The 21,328-nt window shown below is 39.2% G+C and overlaps 2 protein-coding genes across 6 annotated transcripts; both read left to right on the forward strand.

The window, feature by feature from the left end:
* The first annotated feature begins 1,116 nt into the window (after positions 1-1,116).
* On the forward strand, positions 1,117-9,024 carry tmco6 (transmembrane and coiled-coil domains 6). Of its 2 annotated transcripts, XM_072663505.1 has the most exons (13): positions 1,117-1,311; positions 1,393-1,511; positions 2,208-2,317; positions 2,534-2,717; positions 2,821-2,925; positions 4,837-4,928; positions 5,133-5,249; positions 6,408-6,522; positions 6,625-6,811; positions 6,920-7,014; positions 7,503-7,670; positions 8,545-8,732; positions 8,889-9,024. In XM_072663505.1, exons 1-12 carry the CDS (start codon positions 1,221-1,223, stop codon positions 8,686-8,688), a joined length of 1,527 nt encoding a protein of 508 aa, XP_072519606.1. In that variant the 5' UTR covers positions 1,117-1,220; the 3' UTR covers positions 8,689-8,732; positions 8,889-9,024. The 2 variants fall into 2 exon arrangements, with proteins under 2 accessions (XP_072519606.1, XP_072519605.1); XM_072663504.1 differs by lacking the exons at positions 8,545-8,732; positions 8,889-9,024 and having other exon boundaries at positions 7,503-8,526.
* Positions 9,025-9,130: 106 nt separating this feature from the next.
* Positions 9,131-18,736, forward strand: dnajc4 (DnaJ (Hsp40) homolog, subfamily C, member 4). 4 transcript variants are annotated; one of them, XM_072663829.1, is made up of 8 exons: positions 9,131-9,174; positions 10,033-10,118; positions 10,399-10,524; positions 11,056-11,146; positions 13,706-13,884; positions 14,166-14,327; positions 16,027-16,113; positions 16,414-18,736. In XM_072663829.1, exons 3-8 carry the CDS (start codon positions 10,433-10,435, stop codon positions 16,508-16,510), a joined length of 708 nt encoding a protein of 235 aa, XP_072519930.1. In that variant the 5' UTR covers positions 9,131-9,174; positions 10,033-10,118; positions 10,399-10,432; the 3' UTR covers positions 16,511-18,736. The 4 variants fall into 4 exon arrangements, with proteins under 4 accessions (XP_072519930.1, XP_072519931.1, XP_072519928.1 ...); XM_072663827.1 differs by lacking the exon at positions 9,131-9,174 and adding an exon at positions 9,209-9,385; XM_072663830.1 differs by lacking the exons at positions 9,131-9,174; positions 16,414-18,736 and adding an exon at positions 9,206-9,385 and having other exon boundaries at positions 16,027-16,117.
* Positions 18,737-21,328: the final 2,592 nt, after the last annotated feature.

The following is a 21,328-nucleotide window of genomic DNA, read 5'->3' on the forward strand; positions in this document are numbered from 1 at the left end:
TATTTTCTGCTGGATTTGTGATGTGCAACAACAACAACAACAACAATAATAATAATAATAATAACAAAAATAATAATAAATGTGGAACAAATGTGGATGCATTGGACTGACTGGATTGTTGCAAAGACCTTGGGGCAGTACTGACTGTGATTTGGGAAATGCATGCCATAACAATTATTTTATTAATGTATTCATTTTCCCACTAACCATTTTCAAAACTCAATTTAAACATCTAGGGTGACTCTTTTTGCTTCATTAAATAGATATGTGTTAAACTGACATTATCAAATTAGTAAATACTATTAAAATTTAAAAAAAAAAAATTAATAAACTGCCCCCTTTTGCCTGATGGCCCAGTATCTCTGTTCCTAAATTCAAGCATGTTGTAAAATTGTTATCTTTGTATATGACTGTGAACTCCAATAAGATGCTCTGTTCAACTTTTCTTTCACACATTACAGAAAAGTCTGCAAAAACAAATAGGCTTGGATCGGCCTAAGTTCTTCTCCTAAAATGACAGATTCGGTCATCTTGATTCTTGGGATGGAGGTCTAAAGTAAACTGTATGGTACTGAAGTATTGTATTGAACTGTATAAAAGTAATGTGTACATAGTATACAGTATATACTGGCACAGTAAGCAGTATACAGTACATACTGATACTGTATACACTATACAATATATACTGATACAGAATGCAGTACACAGTATATGTTGTTACAGTATTAGTACAGCATACAGTACACACTGTTACATTAAGCAGTATACAGGACATACTGGTACATTATACACTATAAAGCATGTTGTTACAGTATTAGTACAGTAAACAGTACATACTGCTACAGCCTGCAGTACACAGTATATGTCGTTGCAGTATTAGTAGTCTATACTGGTACAGTGAGCAGAATGCAGTATAAACTGCTATAGTAAGCATTATGCAGTCTAAGCATGATTGCTCAGTCCTGGTCCTGGAGATCTACCACCCTGCAGAGTCCAGGTGCATTTGTAAAGCTCAGACGGGACTTTAATTTTGAACTCTAGCTGTAACTTCCTGTCGCATCTGTTTGATTCGTCCTGCCAAAGTTTACGTTGGTAGTTCCGAGAAACGACTGACTGACAGTGTGTGGATGTGATCCCACACACAGTTAATGGTCAAATCGCTTAATCAGGATCGCTAGATCAATAGCAGTTAATAGTCCAGGGGCGTAAAACTCTCTAAAATGTGGCGGCTGAAAGCAGTCCAACACAAAGCGAGCCGGTCTGCTCAGGACTTGGAGGAGTTTAAGCTCAAGAGGAGAGACCATGAGAAAGGTAGTGCTCCTTTCTTAGCTGGGAATTGGTTCGTCAAGTGTGTACACGTACATGCAATTTCTCATGAAACCCTCTTTACAGCACTAAGACAGGCGAGGAGAGACAGGCAGCTCATTAGCAAAAGGCTTCTGCTAAGTGAAGATGAGGAGCGGGAGAAGGAGTCAATGGAAACAGACGGGGCTCCTGTGTCTCAAGAACAGGTGACTAACTGGCCCCCCCCCAAAAAAGGCCATAAAATATAAAAGTATGGTGAATACACGAATAAACGTTTTAAACCACAGGAAAATAATTGTCAAAAAGCATTTATATGATAAATTGTCACAATTAAAAACAGTCTATTATCTATTTATTGTTTTTGTGATGCCACAAATACGCTGCATTTACATTTACACACTACATAGACAAAAAGTATTGGGACACCTGCTCAGTCGTTGTTCCTTTTGAGATCAAGGGAATTAAGATCTTGGAGCATTGCTGTGAGGATTTGATTGCATTGACCAGCAAAAGCATTAGTGAGGTCCAAATGCTGGATAATCACATTCCTCATCATCCCTAACTCCCCAACTTATCCAAAACGTTTTGGATGGAGCACCATCCATCGTTCCAGAGGACCCAGTTCCACTGCTCGACAGCTCAATGCTGGGAGCCTTTATACCCCTCTAGCTCACACCTGACATTAGGCATGGTGGCAGTAGTTTCATGTTGATTTGCTCCACAGTCCTATTCTATTGGCAGTTGTTCTACAGGTTCTGCAGGGCCTAGACAAGCTGTGTGTGTGCATCAGCACTCTGTGCACTTAAATCCTATAAATTCTAAACGCAAGAACTTGTTTTTGTGGTCTTGTACACAAGAAGTGGATCTTATGGAAGAAAGCTGATGGAGTATGTGTTTACTAGATGCAGGAGATGTTACGCAGTGTGCAGCATGGCGGAGAGGAAAAAGCTGCACATCTGGCTTTGCTGAGGAAGGCACTGAGAGACCCTCAGACACACCTGATCTTTACTAAGTATGGCCATTATTTTCACAGCTTGTTTTATACTTCTGCATAAATTGTCTTTGTTGCAATGAGGCTAGACTTAATGTCAGGATCCCAACAATGCCTGTACCTGAAAGTAAATAGAATTAGAAGATGGAAAATTCATTTTGGTGTGATATACTGTTGATTTTCTTTGGATCATGTCAACAAAAGATTGCCTTAAGTCTTAAGTCTTTTTCCCTCCAGACTGGAGAACAGCATGTATGTCCTGGTTGGGCAGCTGAGTGGACACAATGCGCAGTGTCAGCTGGAGGCTGTGAGGTGTCTCCATGAGCTCTCTCACTCTCCTCACCCTGGCGTGGGAAAGTCATGTTTGCCTGCCACTCCTTACCTCCTCACATACCTCTCCAGTCCCAGTCCCAAACTCACGGTTAGTAAGACTTTATTCTTTGCAGATTGACCAGTCTGTTTACACGATTTTCATGTTTCACAGCCCTTTTCTTGTTTCCTTCTGTGTACGTATACTTTCATAGGAGCTTTGCCTGTACACTTTAGGGAACCTGTGGACTGAGGGTGCTGTAGTAAGAGAGAAGCTTCTTGCCCAAGGGGTAGTGTGTGCCCTAGCCAGCTGCATTCAGGTAAACAATATTTAGAAAGACTTTAGGTTACCCTCACTTCTTCCCACTTCTCTTACCCCTCTCAGTGCAGATAATAAGGATGGAACATAACGTCCATGAAGACCATTATGAGTTTACACAGTCATATTTATAATTCACTCTCTGGTGATATCTTGGCTTATATCACATCCATGATTTCTAGAAACAATGGTAATTGTGAGACCCGCTCTTGTGACTGAATCACCTGTCAAGTTCCTTGAGTTTTTACTGATCTGGGAAAACCTGCTTTTAGCTGCAGTGCACTAGTGAGCTGGAGTCACTAAAACTCAGCCCATTATTCATTATATTATTATTATTGTTAATATTATCAGTACCACTTTTTATATATTTTTTATTTGACTGGTTTAAATTTTAGCCTGTTCACTTCCTTTAATGTTTGGTTTAATTTGAATTAAACCAGAATAATTAAATCTTTGTTTGTAATTATTTTGCCATTTACCTTTGATGGTTTTACTGTTAGTTTGTTTATGTAGTTTCTTCTTTTATTTTCACCTGATAAAACTCCCTTTAAGTTGTAGTAGCTCTATGTTGTGGCATGAACTGTATTAGGTGACTAACTGGTCCCCCCCCCCAAAAAAAAAGGCCATAAAATATAAAAGTATGGTGAATACACAAATAAATGTTTTAAACCACAGGAAAATAATTGTCAAAAAGCGTATGATATAATATGATAAATTGTGAGAATTTTCTAGATTTAAAAACAGTCTATTATCTATTTATTGTTTTTGTGATGCCACGAATACACTGCATTTACATACACTACATAGACAAAAAGTATTGGGACACCTGCTCAGTCGTTGTTCCTTTTGAGATCAAGGGAATTAAGATTTTGGAGCATTGCTGTGAGGATTTGATTGCATTGACCAACAAAAGCATTAGTGAGGTCCAAATGCTGGATAATCACATTCCTCATCATCCCTAACTCCCCAACTTATCCAAAACGTTTTGGCTGGAGCACCATCCATCGTTCCAGAGGACCCAGTTCCACTGCTCGACAGCTCAATGCTGGGAGCCTTTATACCCCTCTAGCTCACACCTGACATTAGGCATGGTGGCAGTAGTTTCATGTTGATTTGCTCCACAGTCCTATTGATAAAAGTTGTAGTAGCTCTATGTTGTGGCATGAACTGTATTAGGTGACAGAAGGTGTTCAATATAGTAGTTAACTTGTCCACAGTGGCACGTCGATGGCTCTGTACCCATTCACGGTACACAGACACCTTCACAACGGCAGTTTTAGAACGTCCCACAAAGTTAGAGGTTTCCGAGGCACTACCACCCTTCGGCACTGTGACAGTCATATCAAAATACTATGACCACCCTTAGTTTGGAATGAACTCCGGCTGGGACGTCACAGATGCCACATGACGGGGTTTGCTGCACATATTAAAAAGCGGGCACACCAGTCAGTTGTAGCAGAGTGCAAAATGATCGTCATGAGGACTTGGACATCAGTCAAAAGCATTTCAGTCAAAAACTGCTAACGTTGTGAGGTGTTCTAGAGCCACCGTAGTGAAGGAGTACAGAGAATGACCTGGCCCCACAGGCCAGAGGATATAAGAGGGGAATGGTGACTCTGGCGAGTGGTACAGAGAAATCAACTTGGCACAGTGAACAAGTTAACCTCTATAATAAACACCTTCCGTCACCTAATACAGTCCGTACAACAACGTTTTGCTAGTATGATCCGAGCCAAATGTGATTATTCTCATTATTACGTGGATTCTGATATGACATTTAGATCTATCAGCCAATGTACACACAATAATTGTTTTGCCTTTTTAATGAAATCCTCTGGATGGTAATGGCCTGAGCCTGAGGGATGTTTGGATTGTGTTAATTTGATGAACTAGCTTTGTTTGTCATCCCTAGAATCAGAGATGTAACCTGGCAGTGGTGGAGGCAGCTGGCTTCACTTTGTCCCAGCTTCTCCAGGATAAAGATTCAGCAGACAGAGTTATTCCGTAAGTTACAGCTTTTGTAAAAAGAATATAAAAAGAAAGAAATAAGTCATGATAAACAACCAAACTTGGAATCTGCAACAAAAAAATTCATGTTCATAATAATTTAAAAATGATTAAATAGAAAGCGAAGATCACCCCTGTTTATTTAATAATCATCTTTTGTGCAAGTACATTACATGTAATTTAATGTTGTGTGTTTTTCAGGCTGGTCGTATCTTCTGGATTGGTCCCTCATTTGACCTCAATTTTGATGCCCAATCCTGAGTTTGGTTTAGGACCAGCAATCGAATGTGCATGGTGTTTACATTATATAATGTCACGGTATGTGTTTATGGTTTTCTCATCTTCCACAAGTTTTGTTCCTCAGGATTGTTATGTTCTCAAACAATTCATTTTCCTTGAATGAATCTACATGAAAATGTAGGGTTCAGAGTTAGGGTCTAAAGCAATGAGAGATACCCTACAGTAGTCAAGTCAAGTCAAATTTATTTGTATAGTGCTTTTTACAACTGTTGTCGTTAACAAAGCAGCTTTACATAATTAGTAATTAGTAAAAGACAGAGACAAAAAAGAAATAACGTGAGACATGATGGTAGCACAAAAGCATTTTTTCTGGTTTGATATATACACAGTTAGTTCTGTCTCCAGTCTGTTTCCAGTTTATTCTTCAGAATTGAACAGGCTGTTTAAAAGTCTGTAGTAGGTAAATGAGCTCTGTTCTGATTGGCTGTCCAGACTGAAATACTCCCCGCAGCCTCAGCATGAGTAGATGAATCATGCATGTTGTAGGCTGAATAGACATACATATGTAAGTGCATAGGGTTTGTGTGAGATCACAAAAACAATAACTTCACAATTTGCTGTTTTACAGCTTTTATTCTATACATGAACTGTGGAGTCTTTATAAATAAAAGACTATAATATAATAAATAAAATAATATAATAAAAAGTGTGAGCACAATTTGGTTTTCCATGAAATGGACCATTTAATTTTCCTCTGCCTTTTAACAGCCTGGGGGCAATTCCCAGTGTTCAGTTTGTAAAATTGTGTTTTTGTTGTTAGGCCTGTCAGGATATATTTTGTTGTTGTTGTTTTGAATGGTATAATGTCCAAGAAATAATTGCAAAAAACATTATCATTTTCATTGAAGACCATTTTATGCCACTGATATAATGATAATTTAATAGCATAACAATATAATTACATGCTTTTAAAGAGCAGTGGATTTTTAATTATTAAAATAAAAAAAATCATGAATTGGAATTGGAATGTAAAAAAAGGTGAAATTTCTCAAATAAATTAAAACCATTGTTTTTAAGCAAAGTTGAAATGTCAAGATCAGCAAAAATTATTAAGGTTGTGTTCCTTTATAATACGATAAGTCGATAATGTAATTATCATGGCAGGCCTACTTGTTTTGTGCCTACTTCTGTCTACAATGTTTGTCTGTGTCTGTTTCTGCATTGCTCTGTTTTTAGCACTGCTGATTCCTCTGCCTTACAAACTCAAGGTGTCCTTGAACAGTGCAGTAACCTTTTAATTGCACTAGGTGGGGCTGTTGCTAAAGGAAGTATTGAAGAGGGCCAAGAACTGGTGAGTTTTCACTGTACTAACTCACCACCTACAGTAAATATAGTTGTAGTAAGTCTACAGTATCAATATGGTGATGTCATTGAGTGTCTCTGTGCTCTGTAGCTTCTCTGGCCCCTGCTGCGTTGCCTGGGTAACCTTCTCGCAAGTGGAGTGTGTGAGGGTGGTAGATGTCCCGCAGGTTTAGAAGATGCCCGACTCCTGGCTGCTCTGTGTGTGTTCAGCCAGGCTTACCTACCCTCCCACTCTGCTCTGACCAGGGAGTGCCTGTGGGTCCTCAACAACCTCACAGGTAACACCAGTAGAATAAACCATGAGCAAGAACTGCGTCATGAGCTTAAAACCAAAGAGTAGCTGTACAGTATGTTAGTATTAATCAGCATTCTGGTTCTGTTTACAGCTGGTTCCACTGTGTTTTGCTCAGCTTTGCTGTTCTTCAATATGGTGCCAGCACTACTTCAGCTTTTGCCCTTCTCCAAGGGAATCAATACTATGGTGAGAGAGAGAGGCATGCACACAGACATACATACAGAATACAGTCACACAGTTGTGAAAGCATTCACTGGTAAATGAAGCAACATTACACTGCAGTTTAGCTATTGTAGGACAATTTGACATATAATCGTTATTATTATTCATATTTTCATTGTGAGTCAAGTTAATCTGTCTGATCTTTGAATCCTGACATATTGCTTACACATAACCTTATAATGACTTTCGTGGCACTCTTCTAATACTTGAATATCATGATAAGGAAGGTGTTTTCCTTTATACAAGAGTGCCATGGAAATTTCTACTTTTTTTTTCTCTATACCTTTTGATTTCTATCTATGAGGAGCTTTTATTCTCTCTATTCTGATTCTTTTATTTATTTATTATTATTATTATTATTATTATTTAATGTATTTATTTTTACAGCATTCATCACTAAGGGTTGGGTGTCCTTTTTTTACCACAGTCTCTGTCCTCTTTTCTGTGAGTAGGTGCTGAGAATTCTGGCTAATGTTGCTCACAACGGGACAGGCTATTGTGTGCAGTTGACCCAGGCGGGCCTGCTCCCTGCCATTTGTGCCACGCTCAAAATGGCTGATCCAGATGTTGTGACCATGAGCCTGGAGGTTCTGTACCTGCTGACCACCAACAGTCCCCATGTCAGTACAGCTGGAGAAGCCCATGCTTACAGCTCACAGTGGAATCCACTACATATGCTAATTTCATCACGCACAATTGGTCAGGTGTCTAAGGGTTCAAAGAGGGAAATATTCAACTGGCAGATACTCAAGGTTGCAGGCTTCTTATTGGTATCAGACATGAAAAGGTTGTATCATGCCATTAGAAATAAGTCCTTGTGAGGTAGATGGGTTTAGTGGAAGCGTCAATCAAATGCAAGACTATTTGATTGCATTCTGATTTAAAGATTTCACTGATTTTTAAACATTTCTGCATAATGTGATTGCGTAAACTTAACCACTCAATTACCAATTCTCATTACCAATACCACTCATTACCAGTAACACACTAAAATAATAGTTTAAATTAGGAACCTTCATTAGATAGTGGATACACCCTATAGTTGGACCTTTTATGATTTTATTTAGCAAATTCATCACCATAGGTTGCCTGCCAAATACCTTTCGTGTACCTGCCATGAATGCCATTTAGGGCTATTCATTATCTATGATTAGCCTTATCTATGATATAAAAACCTTAGACAGGTGTTTGTAATGTATAACTGTGTAATAGCTTTCTGTTATGTCACTTGTAGAGGCATTGAACTCCTCAGACATTTACTTAGACCGCTACTGTAAACGATTCTAGCTCCTGTAGAACAAAACATTTTGTGTTATTCATTACATCTTAACAATGCGGTTATGAAGATGCATTAAACATTGGTGTAATCCTGCAATACAGTCATGAGAATCGGGGCTGAATTATGGATTCCCTTGTCAAAGGCCCAGAATACTCTACCTCTGATCTACGTTTAACCACATGCCATTTTAACCCCTCTGTCCATTCTTCATGCAGGTAGCCGAAGAGTTTGTTAAGCTGAATGGTATTCCTCTGATGGAAGCAATTCAGTATAATAATGACGAAGAGCAACGTCTGAGGGCGTCCTACCTCTTAGACCATTTCCTCCACAGCCACCCCACAGCTAATACAGATGTCTAAATTATACTACTATGATGTGTAGCCTCTGCAAGAAAACACATAGGGTGAGTTACAAATCGCAGTTTAGTGTTCAAACAGATTCCTAGTCCATAAATACGACGACATTTGCATATACAAGTAACCTTGTAAGTCGCTCTGGATAAGAGCGTCTGCTAAATGCCATAAATGTAAATGTAAATCTCTGGTGTCTGTTTTTATAGGTGGATACGGCATTGTGAGTGATGAGCAAGGGCAGTGAAATAGGCCTGCTGTGCAGAACTCTTTTAATGGGCTCAGCAATGCAAGTGTGTACTGTAGTAGTAATTAATAAGTGTGTGTTTTTATGTATATTAAAAATGTGAATGGAAATAAAGTTTTTTACTTTGCATAAAAATGTTGAATTGGAGTTGTGGTTTAATGAAAACAACAATGGAGCTTTCCGGGACTTTTATTTTGGAACCAGAAAAACACAGATTGTACAATAACAGTGGATGGAAATGTTTGAAGGTGAAAACACAGCTACATCAGCCTAAAAAAACAAACAATCAAAGGCAGTGGTCAACCAGAGGAAAGGAAAGGGCTAACCTGTTGAAAACAGTAGCTAGTGGTAGTGTCTGGTCAGTCAGCTGGATGAGTGACTGCAGTTTACGCAACTGATCCCCGGTCCGTTCGCTATGAAACTGCAGTGGTTAGCTAGCTAGCTTGCTAACTTTTATCGGTATGCTTTTTTCTGCTGTTATTCTTGTGAGCAGTTGATTTATGACAAAGATTTGATGTTTAATCGCCGATTTATTCAACTCAACCTTATAAAATGACACACGGCTTATTGGGACTACCTAGCTATCTAACATTGAGCCCTTCATTTCTGTTGTGTTCTGGTTATTGGAACCGGTCCGGGAGCGAGTTCGTTTAAGTTGTTGCATATTATTAATATTACAGCTAGTACATAATATCGGAATTCCTCTGAGGTAGCTAGCTAGCTAGGTAGCTCTAGAAAAAATACTGCTGACTTGTTTAACCTTGATTGAGTGACGAACTGATGGGCACCCCTAATTTCTCTAGATAACTTCGGATGGGTCAAACTCCACCCCTGGATTTTGCTCCAACTGTCTGGGTTTGCTGAGCTGCAGCAGAGCCATCCAGGCAGCTTGAACAAAACCATGGGGTGGATTTGCCACCTTTGCTACTTCGCTAGCCAGTTGAGTTCAACTTTGTGCTAACGTAGATGCATATTTTGTTGCCCCTGCCTAAACTGGACTATTATTTCCTAGTCGGCGAAGATGAGCTTGTCTTAATATTAGTAAATCAGTACTATTGTCACCATGCTGGACGTTTGTAAGCGTTAACAGCTTTCTCTCTTTGCAGCATAGCTAACTTGGCTACCTAGCCCAGTTAGCTACACAGGGTTGACAGTGCTGACCAGGTGCATTCCGATGGGCTCTCACTGACAGGTAGTGCTATCTGTCTGTAAACTCCTCTGTTTGCTTGGTCTGTATCATTTAGTTAGTAACCATAACATATTCCTGGGCTATCACAGAAATGCACATCAGTAGATTATTAGTAATTATTGTGTACACACATTTTTCTCCATTTCACACTTTAGATTAAGCCTTGTCTTGAGGTAATCTAGTATTGGGGTAATCTAGTAATCGGTGTAATCTTTGTACTAAAAGTACAATATGGACTGTATGCGTTTTCTCCTGAGCTAAGGCATTATCTCTGTCTGTTCAGACTGCCCTGGGTGAGAACCGGTGTGGTTGGCAGAATGCAGCTGAAGGCACACCTGCGGCTCTGCCAGAACTATGGGTTTTACTATAAGGTCTCTCAGCGCTTACTGTCAGTTTCTGCTGTACACAGGCAAGTGGTGCAGCTCCAACACAGTAATTTTATGCATTAAGAACTGTGTGTTGCCAGTTAACCCAGGCATATTGCCAGGCCTGTCATGGTTAGTGACATTTGTAGATGATATTACATTTATGACATTTGACAGAAGCCACAGTTTAAATCATGTCACAGTGGTAATTATCTACATTTCCTTAGCGATCAATAAGGTATCTATCTATCTAGGTACGTTAGTAGTCTTGCCAGAAGTGTCCTTGTTTAGGTGGAGAGTCGAACCCCCAGTTGAACACATGAAGGGCAGCATGTTACTGATTTCACTGTACCAACTGCTTTAAAATAGAAAAAAAAAATCTTTCACATGAACAGCAACATGTTACCAATGTTACCAATCACACTGTACCAGCTGCTCCAAACTTAAGTTAATGCATTTTTAACTAATCAGAATCAGAACTGGTGTGATTGGATTCTCATGCAGACTTTGTAATTGTAGGGTCTTTGTCCTCTAACGTAATAAAAAATGTATCATTGCCCTCTGTTTGTTTGCAGGTCCCCAACAAATTACTATGACCTTCTTGGAGTCAAACCTGATGCATCGCTGAAGGAAATAAAGAATGCATTTTTTGACAAGTCAAAAAAGGTTCACTTATCTTACCATTACCTTAATTGTACGTAAACACAGGTTTAATTACTTCCATCATCTTACCATTACTACCATCATCTTTATAGTGTTTAAAGGTAGGGGTGTCCTGTCTAGTAAATGGGGGTTAAATCCATGTATATTTTAACGGTTTGCTGTAAAAGTGCAAAGAGAACAAATAAAGCAGAGCAGAAAATGTCAAATTATGTACATATTGTACTAAAAACAGAGCAGTATTTTCACTTTATTGGCTAATTGATAGCGTATCTTACCAAAGTGCTGTTTCTGTATTATCTTATTAACAGCCTGAATAAACTTCAGCTGTATTAACAGGCTGTATAAACTTTAAAGGTACCACAGTATGCGTATATTTAGTAATTGTTCTCTTGTTCCATGTGGCTTTATTGGGGGGGGGGCATCAATTTACAATACTATGTTTTTGCCTTAGAATGAAATACACTGAATTTCCTTTTATGTTGGGTTTGTAATTAATTTGATGACTCTGGGTCTTACTGCATAGTGCTCGTATTTTGTGCGGTTAGTCTAGCTTCGAGAGAGACAGTAAAGTCAGCTGAGATTAGCTTGGATACCTGCTCATCTCCATGGCTAGTGCCACGCATTTGTCTTCCCCTTCCCTAGATCAGGTCTCAGGCAAAGCCGAAGTCACGAGACATGGTTCATGTAGCGGTTAGTTTTCGAATGTTTAGCGGAGTCTGGCGGTGATGTGCTGCTCTCCAGTGTTACTGATGCACAATCGTGACAAAGAAAAAATCAATTGACTTTTTAAGGCTTCGCAAGCTTTAACTAGAACCAGCAGGGCCTGCGCTAGTGGGCTGGATGTATGTAAATGTTGGGGCCTAAATATAATGAGTCACAACTGAAGAGATAACAGTGTTTGAGGTTTACGATATGTCACTTCCATGTACCGAACTCTCCTTATTCAACTATGCCAAGGTAAATATAGTTTTCCACTCTACAGCACCTTTAAACCTTTTCTTTATCTATAGTGCCTTTTAACTGGCCTCCTAACTCTCATTAAAGCCTGCAGTGCTCTCTGTGCCGAGGTGAAAAGATGTAGAGACTTGCAGCCATGCCAGAGCTAGGCTAGGGGACGTTTGAAGTTTGAAATATCATGTTACAAAATCACAAATCGCATTATATGGGGTGTAGGCGCTTACTCAAAACAGGCAGTGTAAGCCATCTTGAGTTTCTGGGATGGTTTTTGACCTGTGGCGGAAGAGGCTTCTAGCTGTATCTTGATTTCTTGAGTTGATTGGATTAAATTGGGCCTGTGTTCAATCGCATTGTAAAGAGAAGAGCTGCTTGTTGTCATGGTTCTGTTGGCGGTGTTTTGTCCAGCCTTTCCTTATTTGAGCCAAGGTCACTGTACTCAAGGACAGCCTTATTTGTTTTTATAGGATTTCTGGTATTGTTAAAAGTATGTCATCCGATTCTCTGGTCTCCCTGCCCCCTTCACCACTAGAGGGATCTGTTGAATTGTTGTGATGCAGGTGACCCATTCTCTGATCTGTTCTACAAGCTCAGCGATGTTTGTCACTCTCTGGAGACCTGAGTTAGTAGGACTGTTTATGTAATGTGATTTTGTATGAGGTGAATATCAAGGTTCAATGTTATTAATGTTGTTGTGCCTATAAGTAGTAAAGTAGTGTGTGTGTGTGTGTGTGTGTGTGTGTGTGTGTGTGTATGCTTATACGCCTGCGTGTGAAGGATGGCTTGTAAAGTGCGAAGTGTCTGTGTCTGCATGAGATGTGTGTATTAGGTGAGTATACGGGGTCTGTGTGGGTTTGGCACATAAGGGTGCTTTGTCCATAAGGGGAATTTAGATGAAAGCATGATAGAACTCCCTGAATGGGCTGGTTTAGCAACTCATGCTAAACAAATGCATTCCTGATTGTGTGCCTCCACACAGGCTTGTGCTTTGTTCATGCTGGTCTAGTCATTAGGAATATAGTCAGTTTTTTTCATCATCATGGGAAACAGATTTGTTGTTATTTTCCTCTAAACAGCAGTTGATGTTTTGTTGTTGTTGTACTGATCAGTCCTAATAGACAGTGATATTTTAGCTTTGTTGATTTGTTGTCTAGTTATGCTTATTATGGGTCTTTGCCATTCACTCATCAGTCTATTAAAGTCAATTAAAATGTTTAAACTCCTTGTTTTTAACACCTTTACATACCTGTTTTTTCAGCCCACGGCTCTTTCAGCTCATACCCTCACATTGAAGTTATAAGACGTATTTCATCCTGGACTGTTTTTAAAGTGGGGCACATTTACAGTAGGCAATCAAAACAGAGGTCACTTACAAATGTCTGCCTTAAATAACACATTAGCCCAAACAGCTTATCTCGTTCTCAGGGATAAAAGAGGTTAGAAAATGGTTGATTAAAAATGTTTTTTTTGTTTTGCTGAGACCGACACATAGAATTGTTACAGGTGGACCTCATGAAGTAAAAGTTCAATGTAGGACATGGGCCATATAATATCTTCTGTTACCTTCGTCTGAAAACACAGATCACAACTGCTTTCCTTTTCCTATAGCTTCATCCGGACAGTAACCTGACGAACCCAAGCCTGCATGGTCAGTTTGTGAAGCTGAATGAGGCTTACAGAGTGCTGAGTAAGGAGGGCAGCAGGAGAGAGTATGACCAGTTGCTTAAGTACTATTATACCAACAAGCAGTCCTTCAGACCCTCCTCAAATTACACATCCAAGCCTAGGTAAGATCAATCCATCTATCAGCGGATCACTGTTAAATGGATACAAAGAAAATTGGGGTTCATGGGGGTTAAGTGCTTTGCTTAATTGAATGACCAGAAGTGCTCATGCTCATTTAGTCCTGGGTACTCTTGGGTGCTTTAATGTTTTTTAATCCATTTTTATTAAAAGAAGCAAAAGTTTAATCAATGTTTATTCTTATGTTCTAATCTACCAAAACAAATGTCATTGTGTGTGTGTGTGTGTGTGTGTGTGTGTATATATATATACATATATATCTCAGTGCGGAGACGAATGAGCGCATTCGTTACTGGGAGCAGTTTCGACATGCCCAGGACAACACAGAGTATTGGAAGGATAGGAGAAGGAAGGAGAAATTCTATCTGGTGTACTACTGCATTGTGGGCATGTTTCTCAGCATCAGTATTCACTACTTTGGATTCAGGTACCGTGAGAAACCTTTGTCACTATGACAACATTTAGCACCTCTGCTAGTTCCTGTAATTTAAATTGTCTTTCCTCTGACGTTTCAAAAAGGCCTAAATATTGTTGTCTGTAAATGTATTATTTTTCGTGTCGTGTCTGCTTGTGGATTGGTTGCTGATTGAAAACTTGATAATGTTCCTGTTTGTTTTTTCAAAGTCTGTCCCATGGCCTAGACAAACCTCAGTAATGTATATTCACTGCCATCGCCTGGTTCCTGTGTTTATTTATTCATGCCTGTCATAATCTTGTTCATGTTTTTACACCTGTATTGGTACTAAACATCACAGACTGCTGTTACATCACTGGTGGACAGATAAAATATTAAGAACAAAAGGAAAGGTAAAAAAAAAAAACAATGTTCTGTGAAACCTCTCAGACAGGAAATAGGTAGACACTGGGGTGATTAGGAATTCTATCATCCACTTTAAGTTAAGACAAATCAAATATTTTATGTTTTCACTGCTTTAACATGTCTAATCCAGCTCAAAGGACAATGTTAGTTAATTAGTTACAAAAATCAGGGCAAGTTTAAAAATATGCAGCATGTGGGGCCCTCAGGAGTAGGATTGGTAACCTTTGCAATATCTAATTTTAATCAATGTCTTTATAATAAAGGACTGATGCCATATGTAAATGCTTTTCAAGTATTAAAAAATGCTCTTTACCCTTAAGTCCATATAGTCTATATATGCAAGCTTTAAAAACAGCCCTTTTTGATAGGAATATCTCAATTCAGTAGTAACCACCAGTGGTTCAAAGAAGTTAAAGAGTTTAAGGAGTCAGTGCTGAGTATCAGCTGATACTGATCCAATGTTGGTGGTTCTGTAAGATAGCCAATACTAAAGTAAAATCACTTGTTTCAAATCCCTGTCTTAATAACCCATTTATATATTCTATATTGTTTATTATTTGTTTGGCAGCCTATATTTTTAAACTAACCATTTAATAGTGTTTAGTATCTTTATAATATAGTGTAACTGACCTCCCGGATCATTATGATTAGGGGTGCACAACTCCAGTCCTCCAGCAAAGTTTAGAAGTTGCCATACTTGCCTACCTACACACCTCATTCAATTCATGCAAAGTGGGTGTGCTTAAGTAGGGCACCAACCAGTCTTTGCTGGGGACCGGCCTTCCAAAACTGGGTTTGTACACCCCTGACTTAGATGATCTAGATTGTTTATGTGATACAAGGCAGGGCAGCCAATGAGATTTTAGATAATTTGCACATAATCTGGCATAATAATAATCATAATCTGTCTTCAAGGGAAAGAAACAAAAATAGCCTCTGTAGTTTTGATTTGATGAGAAGTTAGAATGAAATGTCACATACATAAAGCCTTACAAATGTTATAAGTGGACAAAACTAAATGGAAAAAAAGGATATGGACCATTTGCGTATATAATTTGCACATAGCTGGAATGATCTCAGTCCTGATGACTGGACTAAAAGTCAACTCTTACCCTATAGAGTTTAAGTCCAACTCTAATCTGACACACGATGCAGGTAATCTAAGTCTTCAGGGTAATCTGAATACAGGACTGTGTGACTGTGGAGTGTTGGACCCGACGCTACCACTACCATATGGGATATGGGATAAGGCATTTTAGTTGAAGTCTGTTCACCTGATTCGTCATTTTGTATTTACTCTTTGTAGGAAGCTAGAGGAAGCACATACTAAGTTCATGGATGAGAAAGACAGAGTCATCACTGAACTCTACAATGAGTCCAAAGAGAGAGCCAGGTAAAACTGACCAAGGGTTCCACGACAGCATATTTGCTTACAGAAGACGCATGCAAGTGTATCATAAAAGAAGAGTACACACACATCTGTTCATAGTCGATATGGCTATCAACTATATAGTCGACTTGGCCATACTTCATGTTAGGTATATCAGTTCACATGGGATATAATTTGTATTGGGAGTGTTCCATTGGTATCTGCTTTGCTTTTACATTGAACCGGAAGAGCAAGCAGGGTGGTGAAATCTGATTATGAGCTCCTGCCTTTGACCAGTTTTGCTTTCATTTCGTTATTTTGCAGGGTGAATGGCTTTAAGAGGCAGCAGGAAATCCTGAGAGAGAAACATGCTGAGTTCATGGAGAGATACAAGATTCACAAAAGTGGGGAAGAGAAGTAGTACTGTCCACCTTGAAACAGGGTACTGTCATCTACTCGCTTAAAAATATTGGTGCTACAAGAGGTTTTTAGAGGAACCACTTTCGATTTCCTAACCATAGAGTTAAAATGTTACAAAATGTTGGTAAAGAACCTTTAAATCTAATGCCTTAAAAAAAGTTCTTCACACTCTCATTTCTCTATTGCAAATAGTGTTTTTTCTCAAATAATCTTTTGTGGCACTTTTACTTTTAAAAGTGTAGAGGAACTGAATGCAGTGGTTGAAGAGGTTACAGTTCTGTGTGGAATGAATAGGGTTTTAGCACTGTAATTAGTCAATTTCTATCAATTAATGGATTCCCAGCCAGCACAGTATATTTGGCCATCAGTCCTAAAATTCCCAATAGATTCAGAACACATTCTTGTCCAGAACGAATGATGAAACATGCAGACGGTAAATGGCTCATTTTCCAAAAAAAGCACAATGACTGTAGGTTTCATGAACATGATGCTTCATTTCTGCAATGTACAATTCTGTCAGTCATGGGTCGTCTGGAGGCAGATGACGATACGTCGCTGTAGCAACAAGGGTGGTACAGCAGCCTGCTGCTACAGCTGTTCTACGTCAGGTGACGAACAACACCTCTAAATGTACATGTGTCCAGGGCAACATTTTAACGGCGCCTGGAAGTGGTGTTATGGAAACATTGCATTCCTCGCAAAGTCAAAACACTGTACCTAGATCACAATGTCTCCCTCTATCTCACTCCCTTCGCCCTTACTCTCTTTCCTTTCTCTATATGCTAGGGTGTATGTGTATGTGCAAGAGAGAAAGATTTAGGAGAATGTTGTACATAAGGGTACAGATGTGCTGCCTTAGCTTGATTAAAGGTGTGACTAAGAGTTTTCTTTAAAGTGGCAGTACTCCTCAAATATGGTTTAATATTGCAGCCTCAGACGGGGAGGCGACCTTTTTTTTTTTTTTAATTAAATTAATTATATATTTTTTTAAATCTTCCTGAGGTGAGCTGTCACTCTATTGAAGTGCAGCTCCCACAAACATACACTATATGTCCAGAAGTGTGTGGATACACACTCAGCTTGTCTAATCTCTGTAGAGAAGTATTGCCTCTGGAACAGGACTCTCTGGAGCATATAAACGTTAATCTCTTGGCACCATGCATAATGCCAGGTGTGGGTTAGAGGGGAATAAAGCCCCCCCAGCATTGAGCTGTGGAGCAGTGGAACTGTGCTCCCTAGAATGGTGGCGCTCCATCCAATCAATACTTCTGGGGTGAGTGGGAGAGTTTGGGGTGGGGTGGGGTGGAGTGAGGTGGTAATCCTCCAACATCCTGACCTCACTAACATTCTTGTCGCTGAGTGCTGTCAAATCCTCACCGTAACACTCAAAATCTAGAAGAAAGCCTGCCTTGGACAGTAGAGACAGTTACTCCAAAAAAGCAGCTCCATATTAAAACAGTTGATTGCAGAAGAAACAATCAATGAGCAGGTGTCCCAATAATTTTGTCCATATGGTGGATGCCTGGATTGACTGCCATGCATGAAAGACTTGTGCTTGTAATATCTAACAGCCTTTAAATTGATAAATTTAAATTGAACCTTTACATCAAGTGATGGTTCTTTAGACCTTTGAATTGTTCTCTGTTAGAACCTGTTAATGGTTCATTATGGAACCGCAGGTGGGTTTTCTATGGCATCACTTACAGAACCACCTCTTGAAGAACCTTATTTTTAAGAGTGTTCTACATAGTTTCCAAAACAAGCAAAGCTTGCTTATTGGAAAAACACTACTTGCTTTTTAAACAAAACAGCAGATAAAATCTGCTTGCTAGCTATCATGTCAGCATTGGAAAGCATGTAGCTCTTCAAAATTCGTTCTGGATGAATGACAAACAATTTGGGAAATATGCTGAAACTCCAGCATTTTCGAATAGGAATATGCTGAATTTTGTCATGTGTATGACGGCTGTGTTTGAAATGTCCTCTATTATGCTGTCTTTGGCAGCTGTATAAAACGAAGAGAAGGCTTTCCTCTACAGATGTTTCCCTTTGTTTAAGAGTGTAAGGAATTCCCTCTGGACCGAACAGTCAACCACATTCTCATAAAGCCTTTTTTCTTACGGTAAAGTTCAAGCTTTAATTGGACTGTTGCAGTGAGCACCTTAATGTTTCTGTTTGTCACTGTTCCTTGCAGTTATGAATAATTAAACATACCAATATCAAATGATGCAGGGCATCTTGGATCGTTTCTTTCTCTGTGTGAATGTTCTGCTGTTTACCTCGCGCACTGCCAGTTATATGGATATCACTATAGCCCCTGTCATATCTCCAATCTGTGTAAACTCTTGTTTTATGGAATGTATTGTGGACTTTATTCTTTGTTTTATGGTCTTTTCCTTTTAGTTATTTTCCACAGAGGCTTAAGAATGCATTGATGGGAGAATTGCCATTGTCGTTGCTGATATCCAATCATTTTCATGTTCTCATCTGCTGGTACAAGGAAATATTTCAGGCAAATCTGGGGATATTGAAGGAAACATGAATATATAAGCTGACAGCTTGGAAATATTGAATAAAATCACTATATATAAACTGACCACTTGGGAATATTGAATGAAACTGGAATACATAAACTGCAAACCTGGGAATATTGATTAAAACCAGAATGTATGAACTGACAAACTCTGAACGTACAATGCCGAATGAAATGCCACTGTATAAAATGGAAACACAGAAATGTTTAATGAAATTTGAAAATGCAAACTGAAAAGCTGAGAACATTGAATGAGGGTTGAATACATAAAAGTGAAACCTGTTAATATTTAATCATTCCTGAATTAGTTTTAATATATGATTTTCTCAGGTTTTCCATTTTAGGTTTTATTAAATATATTCTTGGGATTTTCCATAAATATTATTTTCTAAATACATCATGAAGTATGGTCAAATGAATCAGCTGCTGATAATAATATGATTATATGATATTTTTGTACGTCTCTACTAAGCCTTATCCAACCACAACGTGGGCAAATGTTTGGACAAAAACTCTTAATACTTGATACTTTTCTTGGGAGCCCATCCTCCACAACACAGTTCAATAATTAGTGAGCAGTTCCCTGAATTATGCTTAAATTCCATAATGTTCTAATGTTTTAATCCATTTCTGCCCATTCTGAAACGTTTCCTGCTAAACCAATCATTCGTCATTCTCTGCCATCACTTGTCACCTTCGAGGGCCCGTTTCAGATGAAGGACCTCGAGCCGGAGGTGTGTTCCGGAATGTTCCCCTGTACGGATGTTGACGGTGTGGGCCTGTTCCCCTCTGTGACACTACGACCCAGGCCGTGCTCAGATCTGATTGGCTGATAATGTGTACAGGCCCATATGCAGGTGGTGCTCTCTTCTCAGGCTGATCTAAGAGATACCAGCTCTCTCAGTCAGACTCAACACTGGGCTGGGCTTATTGGATGGGAATTTGCAGACAATTTTTGAGTGAGATCATGGCATATTGGATGCAATGCTAAAGCTGATCTGACACAAGCTATGTGAGTACTGACAGGATCATTACAAAATCATGAGCCTGAAGTTTACTAAGATTGATGCTAACCATCACAAATCATTAAATCCCCCCTTTCTTCACTTTGGCCCAGCTTGTCTGGGTGATTAATTGTTTGAACTCTTCTTATGTGGTCTGAGATGTGAAAGGCCTTTAGGCAGAATTATGGTAGTGAGCTCTGTTACCACTCTTAGGACTGCAAAGCACACAAGAGGAGATAACAGCCCGCATTCCATGATCCCACATGTGGTTTGTGCTACACAAAACCCAAACATACTTACCTATGACGTCTGGGGGGGGGGGGGTCTTAACATGCAAGTGAAGATGTGAAGGGTCATGTTAAGCAGCTATAGGTTAAGCTGTGTGTGCAAAGTGTGCATACTACAAATACTAAAGTGCAGACACCTGCTCACCCAACATTTCTTTTGAAATCAAAGGTTTTAATAAGGAGCTTGTCATCGTTTGCTGCAGTAACAGCACTCTGGGAAGGCTGAGCACTAGATGTGGTAACATTGCTGTGAGAATGTGAGTACACTCATCCACATACCAGCATTAATGAGGTAGATACTGATGTTGAATTGTTAGTTTTGGATGACATACCACACTTGACGCATCCAAAAGCTATTGGACGGAGCTCCATTAGCCCAGAGAATGCATTCCCTTTGCTTCACAGTCCAGTGCTGAGCAGCTTTATAAGCCTCTAGCTGATGCTTAGCACTGGGCATGGAGACCTTTGACCCATGTGCCACTGCTCCAGAACATCTTATTCTATTGGCTTTGCTATTGGGTTTACACAAGTTGTGTGCTGCAGCTGAACACCTGTGTCAGCAATGGGTGCACCTTGAAATAGTTAGAATCAGCAATCCAAGAAGAGTTGGGTGGACATGTTTGAACATATTGCCAAGGTCAGCTTTGCATGATATTACAGATGATATGTGAAATATTGTCAAAAATAGAGTACACTGAGATATGATATTCTGTAAAAGCACTGAGTAACATGCCTTGTCATTCTGAAGTTGTGTAAACTTGCAATCATTAAATCATTGAGAGTAGAGTAGTTTGGTGTAAAAAAAAAAAAAAAAACATGGTTCTGGAAAAACGTGCACGGTCAGAATTCCTAACTGTGGTGGTGGTATGACACCTAATGTCTCTACCAAGGCCTAAAAATGCATAAAATTACATTTAAAAAAATATTGGCTTTTATCCAATCATTTTATGCAAGGCTGCTGAAAATGGTTTATGACAGGAAATATATTTTTATAA

The sequence above is a fragment of the Salminus brasiliensis genome, chromosome 19, assembly GCF_030463535.1.
Source record: "Salminus brasiliensis chromosome 19, fSalBra1.hap2, whole genome shotgun sequence".
In the NCBI taxonomy this organism is placed as follows: domain Eukaryota; kingdom Metazoa; phylum Chordata; class Actinopteri; order Characiformes; family Bryconidae; genus Salminus; species Salminus brasiliensis.

Excerpts from the sequence above, each read along its gene's own strand:
- tmco6 (XM_072663504.1), top strand. The coding sequence starts at position 1,221 with ATGTGGCGGCTGAAAGCAGTCCAACACAAAGCGAGCCGGTCTGCTCAG. Across the intron at positions 2,718-2,820 it reads GTCCCAGTCCCAAACTCACG|GAGCTTTGCCTGTACACTTT; the intron begins GTTAGTAAGACT and ends ATACTTTCATAG. Across the intron at positions 7,015-7,502 it reads CCAAGGGAATCAATACTATG|GTGCTGAGAATTCTGGCTAA; the intron begins GTGAGAGAGAGA and ends TTCTGTGAGTAG.
- dnajc4 (XM_072663829.1), top strand. The coding sequence starts at position 10,433 with ATGCAGCTGAAGGCACACCTGCGGCTCTGCCAGAACTATGGGTTTTAC. Across the intron at positions 13,885-14,165 it reads AATTACACATCCAAGCCTAG|TGCGGAGACGAATGAGCGCA; the intron begins GTAAGATCAATC and ends TATATATCTCAG. Across the intron at positions 14,328-16,026 it reads ATTCACTACTTTGGATTCAG|GAAGCTAGAGGAAGCACATA; the intron begins GTACCGTGAGAA and ends TACTCTTTGTAG.